At 35.5% G+C, this 17128-nt stretch overlaps 5 protein-coding genes across 6 annotated transcripts; 2 read left to right on the top strand and 3 right to left on the bottom strand.

Moving 5' to 3' along the window:
• Positions 1-1649: 1649 nt before the first annotated feature.
• Positions 1650-2573, bottom strand: LOC145130446 (uncharacterized). Its single transcript, XM_079065247.1, has one exon. It carries the CDS (start codon positions 2571-2573, stop codon positions 1650-1652), a length of 924 nt encoding a protein of 307 aa, XP_078921373.1.
• A 1096-nt stretch (positions 2574-3669) lies between these two features.
• LOC145130445 (F-box/kelch-repeat protein At3g06240-like) lies at positions 3670-6339 on the top strand. Its single transcript, XM_079065246.1, has 2 exons — positions 3670-3739; positions 5639-6339. The coding sequence occupies exons 1-2, from the start codon at positions 3670-3672 to the stop codon at positions 6337-6339; spliced, it is 771 nt and encodes a 256-aa protein (XP_078921372.1).
• Positions 6340-7245: 906 nt separating this feature from the next.
• Positions 7246-10049, bottom strand: LOC145130443 (uncharacterized). The gene is made up of 3 exons (XM_079065245.1): positions 9992-10049; positions 7383-8095; positions 7246-7304 (listed from the first exon to the last, which is right to left on the bottom strand). The coding sequence occupies exons 2-3, from the start codon at positions 8086-8088 to the stop codon at positions 7246-7248; spliced, it is 765 nt and encodes a 254-aa protein (XP_078921371.1). The 5' UTR covers positions 8089-8095; positions 9992-10049.
• Positions 8157-9420, bottom strand: LOC145128862 (uncharacterized). Its single transcript, XM_079063645.1, has 3 exons — positions 9115-9420; positions 8761-9007; positions 8157-8730 (listed from the first exon to the last, which is right to left on the bottom strand). Exons 1-3 carry the CDS (start codon positions 9418-9420, stop codon positions 8357-8359), a joined length of 927 nt encoding a protein of 308 aa, XP_078919771.1. The 3' UTR covers positions 8157-8356.
• Positions 10050-12935: 2886 nt separating the features above from the next.
• Positions 12936-15378, top strand: LOC145132974 (26S proteasome non-ATPase regulatory subunit 4 homolog). Of its 2 annotated transcripts, none has more exons than XM_079067930.1 (10): positions 12936-13103; positions 13175-13288; positions 13504-13609; positions 13704-13818; positions 13918-14127; positions 14223-14520; positions 14601-14733; positions 14817-14926; positions 15055-15123; positions 15209-15378. In XM_079067930.1, the coding sequence occupies exons 1-10, from the start codon at positions 13092-13094 to the stop codon at positions 15248-15250; spliced, it is 1209 nt and encodes a 402-aa protein (XP_078924056.1). In that variant the 5' UTR covers positions 12936-13091; the 3' UTR covers positions 15251-15378. The 2 variants fall into 2 exon arrangements, with proteins under 2 accessions (XP_078924056.1, XP_078924055.1); XM_079067929.1 differs by having other exon boundaries at positions 15200-15378.
• The last annotated feature ends 1750 nt before the right edge of the window (positions 15379-17128 follow it).

The following is a 17128-nucleotide window of genomic DNA, read 5'->3' as shown; positions in this document are numbered from 1 at the left end:
GTTTTTGGCCCATTAGCAAGAGTAGGGTATTTGGGCCTTGAGTGAGTACTGAGAGGTTGGGTTTTTCCCCTTGGTTAATTTAAAACCCTAATGCGGGTTATGTTATTATTATTATTATTATTCAGCTCGGGAAGTTGTGGACCGTTAGGAGAGCAGTATTTATACCTAGCAGATCGAGGTGAGTCTTCTCACCATACCTATGGGTCTAAGGCACCAAGGCCGGCCCATTATCTGATCATGTTATGTATATGACAATTATTTTATGATTTATCATGCTATGTGATTGTATGGTTGCGTGGAAGACCCCGGGGGGAGCCCGAGGCATTAGATATAAGACCATGTGGGGTAGCCCATGGCAGTCCTAGGTAAAGACCATGTGGGGTAGCCCATGGCATTAGACGTAAAACCATGTGGGGGAGCCCATGTCAGTCCTAGGTAAAGACCATGTGGGGTAGCCCATGACACTTCTGTTGGTTCGTACTTGCATGGTTTCTGTGGTATATGCATAGCTTTAGTAGCTATTAGGGTATGTGTATGTGGATGCGTGTGGTATGCTCTGGGGGACTCACTAAGCATTTTGCTTACACGTTGTTGCTTTGTTTAAGGTACTTCTGAGGTTGCGGGCAAGGGCAAGGCGTGATGGCGCGGCGTGCACTCTATCTCTCTTTTACTGAAATGTTTTGGGACGCTCTGATGATTTAAAGAAAAATAATATGTAATAGATAATGATTTGAAAACAGATGTTTTGGGAATTTATGGTTTATGCAAATGGTTTCGATTAATTAAAAATTTTTTGTAAAAATTGGGTCGTTACAAATTCCGGATGCATCGCTTTTGTGCTTTAAAAGAAAAAGACCACATATATCTAGAATAATCATCAATAAGAACTAGAATATAAATATTACCCGCTTGAGTGGGAGGGATCAACCAGTCCACAAATATCTCCAAGCACCATCTCGAGAATATTTGTAGCTCTATAATTAGCTTTCTTTGCAAACGACTGCTTTGTTTGTTTTCCAACCATGCAAGATTCACAAAGTTGGTCTTGATGTTGGATTGTCGGTACCCCTTTAGCTAGCTTGTGCATCAAGTTTATCGCGCCAAAATTAATGTGATGTGGCCAAGTCGCGGGTGCCATAACCAAGCTTCCTCATTAAACTTGGCTTGTAAGCAATGTGGTTTTCCAACTTTTAACTTTATGTTGTAGAGTCGATTTTCACTTCTCGGTACTTTCATAAGTAATCTTCCATCTCCATCTGGTATGGTTAGAAAATCACCTCGCATTCGGATATCACAACCGGCTATTGTAGATTGCCCGAGGCTAATAACATTGCTACGAAGTGATGGGATGTAATAAATATCATTCATTAGTTTTTGCTCACCGTTTTTCCTTTCGAACAAAATTGACCCTTTTCCTTTAATGCTAACATACGATCCATCTCCAAATCTCACTCTACCCGTTATTTTTTTATTTAATTCAGAAAAATAAGAGTACTTGCTGTTCATGTGGTTGCTCGCACGATTGTCTAAGTACCAAATTCCGTCTTCGTCAGCATTTGCTTCAGCTTTCGGAGGGATATATTTATCTTCTTTCAAGAACATCGTTTCTTGAATTATATTCATCACAAAGAACGTTCCTTCTTCATGATTTATATCTCCTTCGTCTGATTAAGGTTAGCCTCGTTATTTTTTATTCGATCCGGACATCTTGAAGCAAAGTGTCTATATTTATCATACCGGTAACATTGGATGTTTGAGAGATCTCTTTGCTCACGTTGTTTTCCTTTTTGTTTTAGATCTTCGCGATTTTTAGAGGATTCTGAGTGACCGTGATTTTGGGTGTTACCCCGACCACGTCCACCACCACGTCCTCTTCCTCGGTTATTTGAACCCCGACCTCTACCTCTTGATGAATTGGTGTTTCTGTTGGACGATTTAGTTTTGGAATAAAGTAATTTATTTTGAGTCTCGATTACTTTGTCTTCACCCTTGATTCTTTCTTCATAAGCTTTTAAGCAACCAAACACGTCTTCAAAGCCAATTGTTTTAAGGTCCAAAACTTGTTCAAGGGCTGCAACAATGTAGACAAATCGCCCAGGGAGAGTCGTAAGAAACTTCTTCGCAAGCTTCTGTTCAGTCATAACTTCTCCTAGTGAGGCGGATTTCGAAGCAATTCCGGATAATTTCGCAGCGAAATCATCTATTGTACCAGTATCACTCATCTTTAGATTTTCAAATTCTGTGATTAGAGTTTGGAGTCGGACTTCCTTCACACGATCAACTCCTAAGTTACGACTTGTAATCGCTTCCCACATCTCTCTTCCGGTTTTCAAATTACCGATTTGAAGGATTAAATCCTCCGGAATCGATTGAAACAACAATCCTTTCACGATGTTGTTTTTCTTCACGTCATCTAGTCCGGGATCAATCACATCCCAAACGCCATGAATCCCGAGTAGCACCTCCATGCGCATCCTCCAAATTGTGTAGTTCGTCGATGTCAAAGTCGGACATTGGAACGTGAACGACGTGTGTACCTTAGCCGGTGGTTGGGATGATTCTCCTCCCGACATCGTGATTCGATTTCTGATTCCTCCTTAGGTGTCGATTTATAAAAAATATCGTAACCCTCCACACAAATCAGAAAACTGATTTAATAATATATATATATATATATATATATATATATATATATATATATATATATATATATTTCAAACAATTGATAGATCAATAAAACATGTTTTTTTTTTTCTTCTGCACACAAATTAGAAAACTAATTTAATGAGATTTGGGCCAATTAGTGAATAAAGGGTTTCTGATTTGAACAAGGGCCCAAAAAGAAGAAAAACACGTTTTTTTAGGGCAAAACACGATCTCTTCCTCGCAGCAGGTTCACTTTGTGTGTTTGACGATCTTCCAAAACAGCTTACGACCTCAAGATTATTCACGAGCCAAGTTTAAACTGTCGACGATTCTGAACAGGAGAGTTTTAATCGCCGATTTCTCTTTCTGCTATCACGATCTCAGAATAGGTAACAATCTTCTAAGAGATTATTTGCAGTCGCTAAGTTCTATTCCTACACAGATTCTCCTCACGAGAATTACTAAGTAGTTTTACTGCTTGATTTCTCCAAACAGATTATGGAATAGGAATCGATTTCAGGAACTTATTTTTCTGTTTACATGAACTTGCCTTCTTCCCTTCTTTGCTTTGATACCAATTCAAGGTAAACAGGAAACTAGAAAACAAAAGGCTACTGCATAAACTGTTTATGCAGGTTTTATTGAAGAAATATAGCTCTAAAACTTGAATCGATGATAAATTGAGTACATGATCATCTCTCATTATATACTATACAAAACACAATAGAATATAAATAGGATTATGTTATCTACACTTTTCTAATATGCGCTCCTTATTGCTCAAGGAAGTAAGGAGTACTTGGACAACACTCCAAGACTTGTGATCTGGACCAAACACTCATAACTTGCCACATTGGACTTAGATATTCACCAACAATAATTAACATTTTTTAATTTTAAATCAATCAAAGTGATATATTAGTTTAATATATAACATAAACACATCCTTATTATCGTAGTTGTCAATGAACACTATAAGACATTATTTATTTTAATTTATAATATACTTAATCAATTAAATCTATGTATGAAAGAACGTGTGTTTGGCGATCTTCCAAAACAGCTTACGACCTCAAGATTATTCACGAGCCAAGTTTAAACTGTCGACGATTCTGAACAGGAGAGTTTTAATCGCCGATTTCTCTTGCTGCTATCACAATCTCCGAATAGGTAACAATATTCTAAGAGATTATTTGCAGTCGCTAAGTTCTATTCCTGCACAGATTCTCCTCACGAGAATTACTAAGTAGTTTTACTACTTGATTTCTCCAAACAGATTATGGAATAGGAATCGATTTCAGGAACTTATTTTTCTGTTTACACGAACTTGCCTTCTTTCCTTCTTTGCTTTCTTCTTTGCTCTGATACCAATTCAAGGTAAACAGGAAACTAGAAAACAAAAGGCTACTGCATAAACTGTTTATGCAGGTTTTATTGAAGAAATATAGCTCTAAAACTTGAATCGATGATAAATTGAGTACATGACATCTCTCATTATATATACTATACAAAACACAATAGAATATAACTAGGACTCTGTTATCTACACTTTTCTAATATACACTCCTTATTGCTCAAGGAAGTAAGGAGTAAGGAGTACTTGGACAACACTCCAAGACTTGTGATCTGGACCAAACACTCATAACTTGCCACATTGGACTAAGATATTCATCAACAATAATTAACATTTTTTAATTTTAAATCAATCAAAGTGATATATTAGTTTAATATATAACATAAACACATCCTTATTATCGTAGTTGTCAATGAACACTGTAAGGCATTATTTATTTTAATTTATAATATACTTAATCAATTAAATCTATGTATGAAAAAACGTTGTTAATTTTGGATATCCTGGTTCGGTTATGATTTTCGAGTTTTTATATAAACAAAGATCAAACCCATTTATCCATACCCTTTCTTTTTTATTTCGATTGACAACTTAGAAACATATTTTTTAATAAATAATAAAAAAAGATTTCAGTTGCTACAACAATAAGAATAATATATCATACCTTGACTGATTCTTTGGATTCAGATAATACAAAGTGATGAGTTGGTTATTACTTATATTGTTAACCTAAAAGAATAGTCACTCTAAACAAAAAAACCAGACGGTTTATCGAAACGGTTCAGTTGTTCGATTTTTTTGGTTTTGGCTTTTCATTGAGTTTTTTGCACAACTTAGCAATTATATTGGTTTTAATATTTAACTCACACCCTTTAAACACAGTAAATTTTTTAGAATATATATAATTTTAATTTAATAATAGGTGTCCGTGTACTAGTTTTCACATATATCATTGTATTATCGTATGCGATTAGGGCCTCGTTTTTTACTTTTGCCCCGGGCCTCAAATTAGCTTGGACCGGCCATGGATATTCCCGTCAGCGATTTCGTTCTATAGCATCCCAAAACCACGAAACAAAGGAAACTGAAGATGAGACGAGAGAAACCTAAGAAGGTCTAAGCCATGTGTGATATCATGGGGAAAATGAAAAAAGAATAAAGAAAAAATGCAAGTTAGTCTCCTTTGGCTGGCGGCTAATTTTGACTATATTTTGTAAAGTCAGTAGGTAAAATTGTTAAATTCGTAAATCTCTCTCAAACACATATCGTTACGGAGTTTTTGATCATAATGGGGTGGTTGAAAAAAAATATTTACCATTTTAATGTTCTTTCAAAACTATTTACCATTTTAGTGTTTTTCTTATTTTTCTTTATTTTTTAGTTTCCTTTTCAGTTTTTTTTTAATTTAAATATCTTTTTTTTCTTTTTTTCTTTTTTATTCCTCCTTTTTATTGTTTTTCTCATTTTTCTTTACTTTTTAGTTTCTTTTCAGTTTTTTTTTAATTTAAATATCTTATTTTTCTTTTTTTTTCTTTTTTATTCCACCTTTTTATTGTTTTTTTATATATATATTTTTAAATGACAGCTTTCATTTTAGTTTTATTTATCCTTTTTTTACTGTTTTTATCCTTGATGTAGTTTTATCAAGAAATACCAATTTCCGGTTTGGGTATGATCCCAAAACTGATGATTACAAAGTGGTGAAGCTTACAGAGATTTTCGAGCCACGAAGAATGGCACCAGTTGAGGTTTATAGCGTGAGAAAAGGTAAAGGTTCCTGGGAGTTGATATCTCAAAGAATTCCATCACACCTGCAATGCATTAGAGATCAAGATTTAGTTTGTGTAGATGGGCATGAAGGCCATCTTCATTGGCTTTGTTTTACTTATATTGGTGGGAAGTTGACACAATTGATATTGGCATTTGATTTGGGTTCAGAGACATTCAAGGAGATACCTTTTCCAGATTCTTTAAGAACATGTTGCTTTGGAGACCGGTTGAATGTGGTGGGAGTTTTGGGTGGAAAGGTTTGTGTGATGTCAAGGGTAAGAGATACTGATTGTGAGGTGTGGGTGATGGATGAGTATTCATGGGTCAAACGTCATGTGTTTTCCGGGTTTAGTGGTGGTGATCAAATATTTCCATGTGGATTTACATCAAGCAATCAGTTTCTTTTTAGATTTACGAATGTACTTTATCGTTATGGTTTGTATGATCCAGTTATAGCCAAGACTAAAAACTTCAAGATTCCTGGAAGATCTGTTGGATGTAAAGTTGTTGAGTATGTTGATAGTCTTGTTTGGATAAATCGAATAATTGAAGTGAAGAGGTATCAGTGATATGGAGAGGTAAATCCTTTAGATTGTCTATTAATTACAGCTTTTAGTTTCAGTTTTTAGTCCATTAATTACATCTACATTATCCACTGCATCAGTGATATGTAAGCATCTAGCCTTAGTGATATTTAAGGAATTTTTTGAATTTTCTTTTATTTATTCATTGTGAGTGCATGTTTGATAAAAAAAAAGGAATTAACTTAGGTGCTGTTTGTTTTTCCGAAGTGAAACTGTCTGAAGTCTGCGGACCACCTCTGCAGCTCTCTGCAGCAGAAGAGGTGGACCAAAGTGCTGCAGACTGTAATGAGAAGCATGTTTGTGTTTTTAACGGCTGCAGATATTAAAAAAATTAAAATAAAATAATTTAATAAACCGAAAATAGTTTTTTAATACCAAAAATTTAATAATTGTAGTCTTAAAACATTGAAATAAAATTCAAACAACCAAATTAGTCTTACAATAACATTTTTAAATAATATTCATACAACCAAACTTTAATAATTTTCATTCCATATTTTGCATCAATTGTTCGGTAATTTCATCTCTTAACTGGGTCATATATTCACGGTCCGCTGCAGTACCATGTGTTGGAATCTCATCTTCATCATTATCAACGACTGCATTGTTATTCCGAACCGAGACATTTGGTTCGTCATATCGTGCAAAAAACTCATCACGTAGTCCCTCTCTTCTTATAAAATTATGAAGCGCAAAGCATGCTAGGGTAATGTTTCGTTGTGTAACCAATGAGAATGGTGCCATCCTCTTCAATATAGGGAATCGTGCTTTCAAGACACCAAAAGCACGCTCAATGACATTCCGAAGTTTTGCGTGTGCATGGTTAAATTTTTCTTTATTCGTTAATGCACGTCTTCGACGGAAATCTCCAAGCCAATACCTCACATTACGCTACGGTGCCATAAAACCTCGAATGTTTGCATAAGCGGCATCACAAAGATAATATTTATCTGTAAAAAAATCAAAAAAAAAAAAGTCATTTATTTTTTCAAGCTAAGATAAAACTATTTAAATAACAATAAATTTACCTGGTGGTGGAAGCGGGAATGGTGCATGTGGATTTGCTAATGCTTCTGATAAAATTCTAGAATCGTGTGCTATCCCTTCCCAACCGGCCACAACAAACGTAAACATCATGTTGAAGTCACATATTGCCAATACGTTTTGGTAACAATCGCCTTTTCCCCTACTTCTATATAAATCCCGTTTGTTTGCAGGGACAACAGCATGTATCAAAGTGCCATCAAGTGCACCAACTGCTCCCTTGAACACCCGTCGTAGCCTCCTATTATGTCCCGGAATGTTTGGATTCGGATTAAAAGAAGTTGGCACTATAATGTCATGTGCGAAAAGCAGCATTTTGTCCAACACTTCATGAAAAAACTTATGAATTGTTTGCTTTGAGTGTTGAAATCTCCGCTTGATAATCACATAACGTTGGTTATGACCGATCATCATCAAAAACATAGCCATCTTCTCCTCAACCGACACATGTTTGCTATCCTTTAACGCGTAGTTTACTCTAAAATGAGCACATAGCCGGACAAATGATTCACGGGACATGCGTAACACTTCAACACATTGTAGAGGATTACGGTGAAGTAATTCTAACGTAAATTCATGTCCCGTCATTTCCGAATCGTTGTCCCGCACTCGTTTTACACCCCTTTTCCAAAAGTAGCGGACGTACAAGTACATTAGAATTATGAGTAGTATCTTTTTGTCGTGATCCATTAGGAACCTATTAATCAACACAAGTTACCAAATATAAAACTCAAGTACCAAATAACATAACCAAATAACCAAAATACATAATCACATAGTTCAAGTTCCAAATACTACAAATAACATTCAAGTACCAAATAACCACATACTACAAATAACATTCAAGTACCAAATAACCACATACTACAAATAACATCCAAGTACCAAATAACCAAAAAACATAACCACATAGTTCTAACACATGCAATTAAAACCTAAACAATTCAAATATGTAAACTTAATGGACAATCTTTCCATCCTTCAATACTCCTAAACTTGTAGCTGTCATCTCGATCCATCCTCTTAATATTTGTGGATCATTAGGCAAATTTACCCACATCTCTCTCATATTCATGGTCCCTCCAAAAATATGATAAGCAGCAAATCGTAGAGGGTCTACCGGGCCTAACTCGAGTAACTCTAGCTTCTCTAAACATTGGGGAATTGTTGGCCCTTGAGTCAAATGTCGTAGAGCTTTCTGCATCTCCAATGCTAAATCATCAGCAGTAATAGAAGCTTTAGGGGAGGCACTAGAAGGTGGCTCAGGTGAGGCACTAGCAGCTCGAGGTCTAGGAGTTGAGGGTTTAGCTCTTTTGTTGGGGTTACCAGAAGGTGAAGCAGCAGAAAGTGAAGCATCAGAAGGTGAAGCAGCAGAAGATGGTGGCTGAGTGGTATGATTGGAAAAGATATCATCCTCATCTATGTTAACAGAAGGGGTGTCCATAAGTTGTAGTGGTGCGACATGGAAAGAAGATGATCCATGTCCCGATGGTGTTTGGGATGTGGCATAGCTGAGATTACCAGAGGCACTATTTCCATCAAAGAGTTCTGCACAAAGCTCTGGAAACAACAATGGGACAGTTTTCAAAGAAGCGGCTTTCGGATGTCCCTAAACCCAATCAATGTAACAAAAGTAGTATAAGAATAAATGACAACTATATAAACAAAATACATATTAATATATATATATATATATATATATATATATATATATACCTTTTTAAAGTCCTCCCACTCCTCATTTGTTAAGTTAAAAGTGTTTGTTTGAGGATTGTAAAGGTTGCCAGTTTTGTTTTTCAAGTATAACCATCCCGTGTATTTGGCTTTAAGGTTGTCATAGGCGTTTTTCAATTGTCTTTGACTCAAATCCACACCAAACTTTTCCTTAATGGCTGTTCCTAATTTGTTCCATGAATGTTTGTGCAAACTTAAACCTTTTCTACCCACATTTTGTACTTCTTCAATGCAAGTGTTCAATAAGAATTTTGTTTGCTCATTGTTCCATGTATGTTTATCTGCCATTGCTAATAAAAAAAACCATATGGAATACATACTTTAGCACACATAACCATATACCAACAACTTTCAGCATAATTACAACTTGTAATGATGAAAATAATCAATTTCAACAAAGATTATTCATATTTCAGCAACAATTATGACACTTCAGCAACATTTTATGACATTTGAACAATATTTCATGACGTTTCAGCAACAATTTGTGACATTTCAGCAACAATTTGTGACAATTCAGCAACAATTTGTGACATTTCAGCAATAATTAGTGACAATTCAGCAATAATTCAGCAATATTTCATTACAATTAAGCAACAACATATGACATTTTAAGCACAAATTGAAGAAATTGGGGCAAGAACAAAGATTCAAGAACAACTATTTGATATAAGGCATGAACTATTTGATAAGATTAGCACCAACAAGCAAATTCAAAGATTCAACAACAAAAATCAAACAATTAGTATGAAGCATGAACAATGAAGTAAAACACCAACAAAATCGAATTGTTGAAATATTCAAGACAATCGCTGCCTTCAGCAGCCAAAAACGAAAAAAAAAGAACAAGAAAACAAACCTGGAAGGACGACCGACGGAAGGGGAGAGGCCGGTGGGGGTTGCGCCGGAGGTGGCTGCGCCGGTGGTCGCTGCGCCGGTGGTCGCTGCGCCGGTGGTCGCTGGTCTGAGAGGACGCGAGGTCGAGAGAAGGTAGGACACGATCGACTTGCTGGAAGAATGGAGGTGGCCGCTTTTTTTTAGGGTTTAGTTTTGAAGAGGTTAGAGGCAATTTTCAAGTGCTGTCCCAAGCAGAGAACGGGAAGAGGTTTTTAATTTCGAAGGCTGCGAAAAAACAAACAGCTGCGGGAAAGAAAGTGCTGCGCGTGTGCTGCGCCGCGCAGCACGAAGAGGTTTGAAGAGGTTTTTAATAAAAATCAAACAGCACCTTACTGTTTTAAAGTTTAAACGATATCTGGCTATCATGGTGGGACCACTTTTGTAATATCGTTATTGTATAGGGACTATTTCTGTAATTATTTTTACATGGACCACTTTAATGACTTTGCAATCGAACAATTTCTATAACTATTTCCGGACCATTTCTAGTTTTTTCCAAAACAACTTCTATAACTTTGTGACTAGGTATTTTTGTAATTTCTTTGAAAAATGAAGGCCTCTTTTGTATTTTTTATTTTCTTATTTTTGTGGAAAGGATAATAGTAAGGGAAAATGACATAAAAGCCCTTAAGTTTTCATAAAAATGTCGGTTTTACCCTTGGACGTTTTTAGGTGCAGTAAAGTCCGAAGTTTTGTTTAATTTGTTCATTTATACCCTTGTAGCCGGTTTCCGGTAACCTACCGGTTACCTAATGCCAATAAAGCCCCTGAATTTTCAAAAATCTTCGGATTTACCCTTACGTTTTTCAAAAATGTTCGGATTTACCCTTACCTTGATTGTTATTTTGATGATGATGATGATGATGATTATTATTATTATTATTATTATATTTTTAAATGTATAAATATATTTTTACTATTATAAATATATTTTTTAAAATATATATACTTGTATTTAGTATTTATATACATTTGAAAGCCCATGTATTCCTTTAGAAACATATTTATATATTAAAAATGTATTTATTTGTATTTAGTAGGAATAAATATATATTTATTTCGTATAAAAATATATTGTATGTATATAAATATAAAAATGCATATTTATATGGTTTATATAATATAAAAGATATAATTATATGTATTAGTACATATTACCAAGTATAAATATGTATTTATTTCATAATTATATGCATACAATAGTTTTTATACAGAAGAAATGCATATTTATATCTATTAAATATAAATAAAAATATTTTGAAATGTATAAATATGTTTTATTTGTATTTAATACATATAAATATGTTTTTAAATGTATAAATACGTATGTATGCGACCCGAGAGTAGCATGGTCCATTTGAGTTGAATGACATCAGAACAATTGGATAGACAAAATGAGAAAAAGGATACTTATGATTTATATTAATATATTATAAGTTCTAATATATTAATATGAAATCATATTATTTAATTAGTACTGATCAAGAATTAATTTAGAATTAATTTAGTGATAAAAAAGGAACTAATTAAATATGGACTCTTATTTATATATATGATGGGCTAAGTTCATTTAGGTTGGGCTAAGCTTTCATGGATAGTCCATGGAGTTTTTTAACCCATGGATCCTATGGAAATGAAAGGTCATGGGTATTAGGGTTTACATGAATGTAACCCTAATCCTCCACACTTTATAAAAAGGCCTCTAGTTCATGAAATTGACACTAGTGTATAGTAAACAAGAGGGCAAATCCGATTTCATAAGAGTAAACATAAGTATTCTTCTTCTCAAGTTATTCCAAGAGTTTTTGGTGTTGTGTGAACCATTTGAGGTGCAACACTTGGGGCACTAAGCTCTTAAAGGTTCAAGACTTCAAGCTCCATCAAAAGGTATGTCATTCTACTAGATTCTTGTATTGTATATACTTCATATTATGCTAGTTAGGATGAAACCTTGGAATATTGAATATTTGCATGTATAATAGAGAAAACATAGATCCAAGGTTTATAGAGTTGCATGTACACCATAGGAGTGTTAGAATGCTCAAAACTCATCATTCCAGTGGTTTTATATTTTGAGAAAAATACATGTTTTGATATATCTTACTCTATGGTACGATATTAAACAATGATTTTGATGATTATGGTTTATGAAACTATTTTGTTTGCTCTTAAAAATGAAAATTTTTATTATGGTTTTTGGGACGTTACAGTTCAACAAAAAATCCAAAACGCAAGACAGTGGAGGAGATCAATGATGGTTTTAAAGGAGATTGGTGGTGGTGTTGTAAGAGATCGAAGGTGATGTTGAAGTTGATTAGCTCGTTTTCTTTCGTTTAGTGGTTCCAGTAGAGCAATTTGTGTGATTTGTGAACGGTGGAGTTGATCGGTGATAAGGAAGTGGTGGGTGAGAGAATGACATAAGGAAAGTAGAATGAGGAAGTGGACATATGGGGTTATGTTTTTTAGGTTTTCTTTTCCATGCTAGGAAGGTTACAAATGGCTTGTGTTGTCGGAAAATATAAAGTAAAGGGGAAGGGGAAGAGGTAGTAGACGGATCAATCATGTAGGGACTATGGTCGGAGGCGTTCCAACGTGGTGATGCAGGGGATGATAAAGAGATGCATTAAGTTGAAGGTAAAAGATGGTTTTGGGTTAAAGGAATGGAATGGGTCGTTAGACTTTAATAAAATAATAAATTTTAATAAATTATATAAATTATGGGCAAAGTAGTAATTTTAACAATAGTTAACGTCCAAAACTAATGAATTAAGATTTTGGGACTAAAACCATATCATAGAAAAAGACCATTTATGCGAGTGAATATTTTTTTGGACCTTACCTGAAAAAATAAGCAAACCACAGGGACCATTATCCAGTTTTGTAATTGTATAATGTATAATTTACAGATCTAACTTCATTCATATGACCAGAACGAGAACAGGGCTCTTTCGATTCCCCTCTCTTCCTCCAAGTACAACTCTCCATTCCCCTCTCTTCCTCCAAGTACAACTCTCAAACCTTGTTATCACTCGCTCTTTCGATTTCTTCGTCAACCTTCAATCATGGTGCTCGAGGTACGTTTTCAGTTTTACCATATATTCTTCTATTTCAAAAAACTAGGGTTTTAATTTGTTATTGAAATCAGGCTACGATGATCTGTATCGATAATTCAGAATGGATGCGTAACGGGGATTACTCACCCACTAGGTTTCAAGCTCAAGCCGACGCTGTTAATCTCATTTGTGGCGCTAAAACCCAGGTAATTTGATAATCAATCATAGGGCTTTTGTTTTGTTGTTGCCAATAGTTTAAATCGTACGCAAATGTTTTTGATTGGGAAAAGCTTTCAGTAGATTGGGACGATGAATTGTGTAGTTCTAGACGATTGGCTACCAGTTTTTTTCTGTTTACATGAGTTATATTCATCTGTCGGGGCTTATTCTCTGATGAGAAACTGAAATATTGATGTTGCAGTCTAATCCTGAAAATACTGTGGGCGTATTGACAATGGCTGGCAAAGGCGTTCGTGTTCTTGTCACTCCTACTAGCGATCTTGGCAAAATCTTGGCGTGCATGCATGGTTAGTTTCTTTGAATGATTCGAGTATTTACTTACAATCTACAACATATTAGTATGAAGTTTCAAGTGCTGAAATTTATTCTTCACTTACTCAGGCTTAGAAATAGGAGGTGAGATGAACTTAGCAGCTGGGATCCAAGTTGCTCAGTTAGCTTTAAAGCATAGGCAAAACAAAAAACAGCAACAAAGGATAATTGTGTTTGCTGGAGGGTATGTAATATGTATAAGGTCCTTTTACTTTACATTTCATCTTCTGATTTTCTTCCTCTTATTAACAAACAATCAACATTTATTGGTTTTGGATTTCAGTCCTGTAAAATACGATAAGAAAGTACCGGAGATGATAGGGAAGAAGTTAAAGAAGAACAGTGTAGCTCTTGATGTTGTGAACTTTGGTGAAGAAGATGAATCAAAGTCAGAAAAGCTTGAAGCTTTTGTTGCAGCTGTAAACAACAATGACAGCAGTCACATTGTTCATGTCCCAGCTGGATCAAATGCTCTTTCTGATGTTCTTTTAAGGTTATTTATTATAATTATAATTATAATTTCTTTTTCACTTTCTCAACCATTATATATATATATTTTTTGGGTGATGAATGTTTTACTGTTGTTAGTACTCCAATCTTTACTGGAGATGGAGAAGGTGGAAGTGGATTTGCAGCTGCAGCAGCAGCAGCAGCAGCTGCAGCTGGTGGTGTGTCTGGTTTTGACTTTGGTGTTGACCCGAATCTTGATCCTGAGCTGGCACTTGCTCTTCGTGTTTCCATGGAAGAAGAAAGAGAAAGGCAAGAAGCTGCTGCTAAAAAAGCTGCAGATGATTCTTCAAAGAATGAAGGAGGGGAGTCTAGTTCACAAGATGCAACTATGTCTGAAAATCTTGGGACTTCTGAGAATAAAAAAGATGATTTAATGGTTACTTCTTCTTCTTCTTGTTTTTTAACTTTTAACTTTACCCTTTTTGGTAATTTTTTCTAATAATGATGAGGTGGCAGGATGATGAGAATGCATTGCTGCAACAAGCTCTTGCCATGTCAATGGATGATCCTGCTGCTGCTGCTGCTACTGTGACAACAAGGGATGCTGACATGTCACAGGTAGCTGCTGATGATCAAGATTTGGCACTTGGTAAACTAACTTATAGTCTTACTATCAATATTAATTAAGATTTCTTGATATTTTTAGAATTAATTTTAATTTGCAATTTGTAGCTCTACAATTGTCTGTTGAAGAAGGTGGAAAAGATGGATCAGGATCAGGGCAAGCAGATATGGGAAGGCTTTTGGCTGATCAGTCATTTGTCTCATCTATTCTTGCTTCTGTATGTTTTTTTTTTTTTTTTTTTTTTTTTTTTTTTTTTTGTGAATAGAAAAAAAAAAAAAATAATAATAATAATAATATAAAAAATGGAGAGAAATTGATTATTTGGGATGTTTGTTGGTTTTGAAGCTGCCAGGAGTTGACCCGAATGATCCTTCAGTGAAGGATTTGCTTGCTTCAATGCAAAATCAGCCTGAGGTTAGTTATAGTTTAAACTTCAAAGATGGTATTTTTATTTTTAATTTAAATAAAAAATAATTTGATATTTTATCAGTCTGAGCAGAAGAAAGAGGAGGATAAAGCACCCAAGGAAGATGACAAGTGATTTTTGGTGTTGTTTATCAACTTTAATCATGTCATGGCACTTACTTGGATTTGTAAAAGATAAGATGATCATTAATTTCTCATCTTTCAATGGATAATTTTCAAAGTGGATATTGTTTGTGATTTCAATGTTGTTACTTGTTGCTTGTGTCTAGTTGTCTTACATGATATTGAAATTGTTTTAAGTATGCTGTTTAGGGAAAAGGAAAGAGGCTACAAAAGTTCTTTAATGATTATAACTATTGAAAATTACATTTTAAATGTACAAGTTCCTTATCTAAGAAAGGATACCATCTTATAAAATAAGATTCAAACACCCACCAAGACCTTTCCTAGGGGTAAAATCGTCCACAATCTATTCAGGGGCAGAATTGTCTATTTTGCCAAATAGTCTCTGTAGTTCCTAACAGCCACAAGATGTTGATGTTGAGCAATTGCTTATGACCAACAAGCTTGATTGGACCACTGGTGACTATGAAAATAGACTACAGAAATCTAGGTTATCCTTGTTAGGAAAGGTGAATGCCTTGGATAAGGCCATGCTCTTTGGCTTCTTCAAGTGCTATGTTAAGTCCTTCAATCGCTAGGATGAAAAGAAAAGGAAAGAGAGGGTCTTTCTGTGAACTCTCCTCTTGAGTGAAAATTCTTTGGACGTTGAACCGTTGATTATTACAGAGTCACGAGCTGAACATAGGCATCAATTGCACCATTTTTACCAAAGTTCATCTATGCCATGACAAAGTCGAGATAATCCTAGTTGAGGCAGTTGAAAACCTTCTCAAAGTCGACCTTAAGTAAGAATGCTTTGTGTTTGTTTTTATGAAGCCAATAAAATGGGCAAGTCGTATCCCTATTGTTTGAAGAAATTACATCGATAATCCCTTTTCAAATCTCTCTCTCTCTCTCTCTCTCTCACACACACACACATACACAAACATCTTTCTCTCTCTCTCTCTCTCTCTCATGTTGTTGATGTAGATGCTTGATCCCTCAGCATACAAGACGCGAACCCCACCTTTGTCGCCTCAGGGCAAAAGCTCGTGCGTTGGGCATTCTCCATGTCTGCAACTCAACGATGACTAGTGATGGGGCCCCTAACCCCAAAGAACTCAAGCGCACCACACGCCTTGAACTCCCGAACCGAGGGAGCTCGAGCCCCAATCTGACCCACAACGATCTCGGCTCAAAAAGACCCGAGCCGCTCCTCCATAATCTCCATGACCCTTTCCTTGACGGTACCAAAGATCACCGGGGTAGCGTCAAGTATGCCACGAGTAACCTTAGCCGCGATAAGATCGCGTAGCCTCTCATCAATGGGCTCTACACCAGAGCCTGAACCTGATCCTGATCCTGAACCCGAACCTCCTCGCGTAATCATCACCATCCTCAACTGAAAAATACAACATAAATAGCAATTGATAAAGAAGTTCAAAGGGATTCCTCCTCACCAGACTCCTTAGAGCCTCCATGTCTGTCCTTGTTTCGGGTACAGGTCTTGTGTTTTCAGTAGTACGGGCCCAATACTACCTTCCACACCTACCTGTACCTTCCCAAAGGCCATACCTGATACCTCTAATTCACCCAACCACAAATAACATGACCCACAGAACAAAACACAAACTCAGATCCTAGACTATTCTAGGATTTCTCAATCCTTACCGAACCATAAACTTAAATCAATCATAGTAGGTTGCCCTATGCATGCAAGTTATACACAAATAGAATCACATAGACTGTCAAATAAAGCTTCTATCCTAAACCACAACCAAACAAGGAACAAGAATAAGGCAGAATCCATCATTCTAGGGCTATGCAATCCTAGACATATACAACTTTGAAAGCATACACTTAGCAAATAATATATTCGACATCAATTTCC

This window comes from Lactuca virosa, chromosome 8, assembly GCF_052849685.1.
Source record: "Lactuca virosa cultivar CGN04683 chromosome 8, Lactuca_virosa_CGN04683_v6, whole genome shotgun sequence".
NCBI lineage: Eukaryota > Viridiplantae > Streptophyta > Magnoliopsida > Asterales > Asteraceae > Lactuca > Lactuca virosa.
This window is presented reverse-complemented; position numbering and strand designations above follow the sequence as displayed.

Coding starts and splice junctions, on each gene's coding strand:
- LOC145128862 (XM_079063645.1), bottom strand. CDS start 9,420: ATGGCAGATAAACATACATGGAACAATGAGCAAACAAAATTCTTATTG. Junction 9,008..9,114: donor AGTGGGAGGACTTTAAAAAG/GTATATATATAT, acceptor GATTGGGTTTAG/GGACATCCGAAAGCCGCTTC. Junction 8,731..8,760: donor ACCATCTTCTGCTGCTTCAC/CTTCTGATGCTT, acceptor CTGCTGCTTCAC/CTTCTGGTAACCCCAACAAA.
- LOC145130445 (XM_079065246.1), top strand. CDS start 3,670: ATGTATGAAAGAACGTGTGTTTGGCGATCTTCCAAAACAGCTTACGAC. Junction 3,740..5,638: donor CAAGATTATTCACGAGCCAA/GTTTAAACTGTC, acceptor TCCTTGATGTAG/TTTTATCAAGAAATACCAAT.
- LOC145130443 (XM_079065245.1), bottom strand. CDS start 8,088: ATGGATCACGACAAAAAGATACTACTCATAATTCTAATGTACTTGTAC. Junction 7,305..7,382: donor ATTCCCGCTTCCACCACCAG/GTAAATTTATTG, acceptor ATTTTTTTACAG/ATAAATATTATCTTTGTGAT.
- LOC145132974 (XM_079067929.1), top strand. Junction 13,289..13,503: donor TTTGTGGCGCTAAAACCCAG/GTAATTTGATAA, acceptor TTGATGTTGCAG/TCTAATCCTGAAAATACTGT. Junction 14,521..14,600: donor ATAAAAAAGATGATTTAATG/GTTACTTCTTCT, acceptor ATGAGGTGGCAG/GATGATGAGAATGCATTGCT.
- LOC145130446 (XM_079065247.1), bottom strand. CDS start 2,573: ATGTCGGGAGGAGAATCATCCCAACCACCGGCTAAGGTACACACGTCG.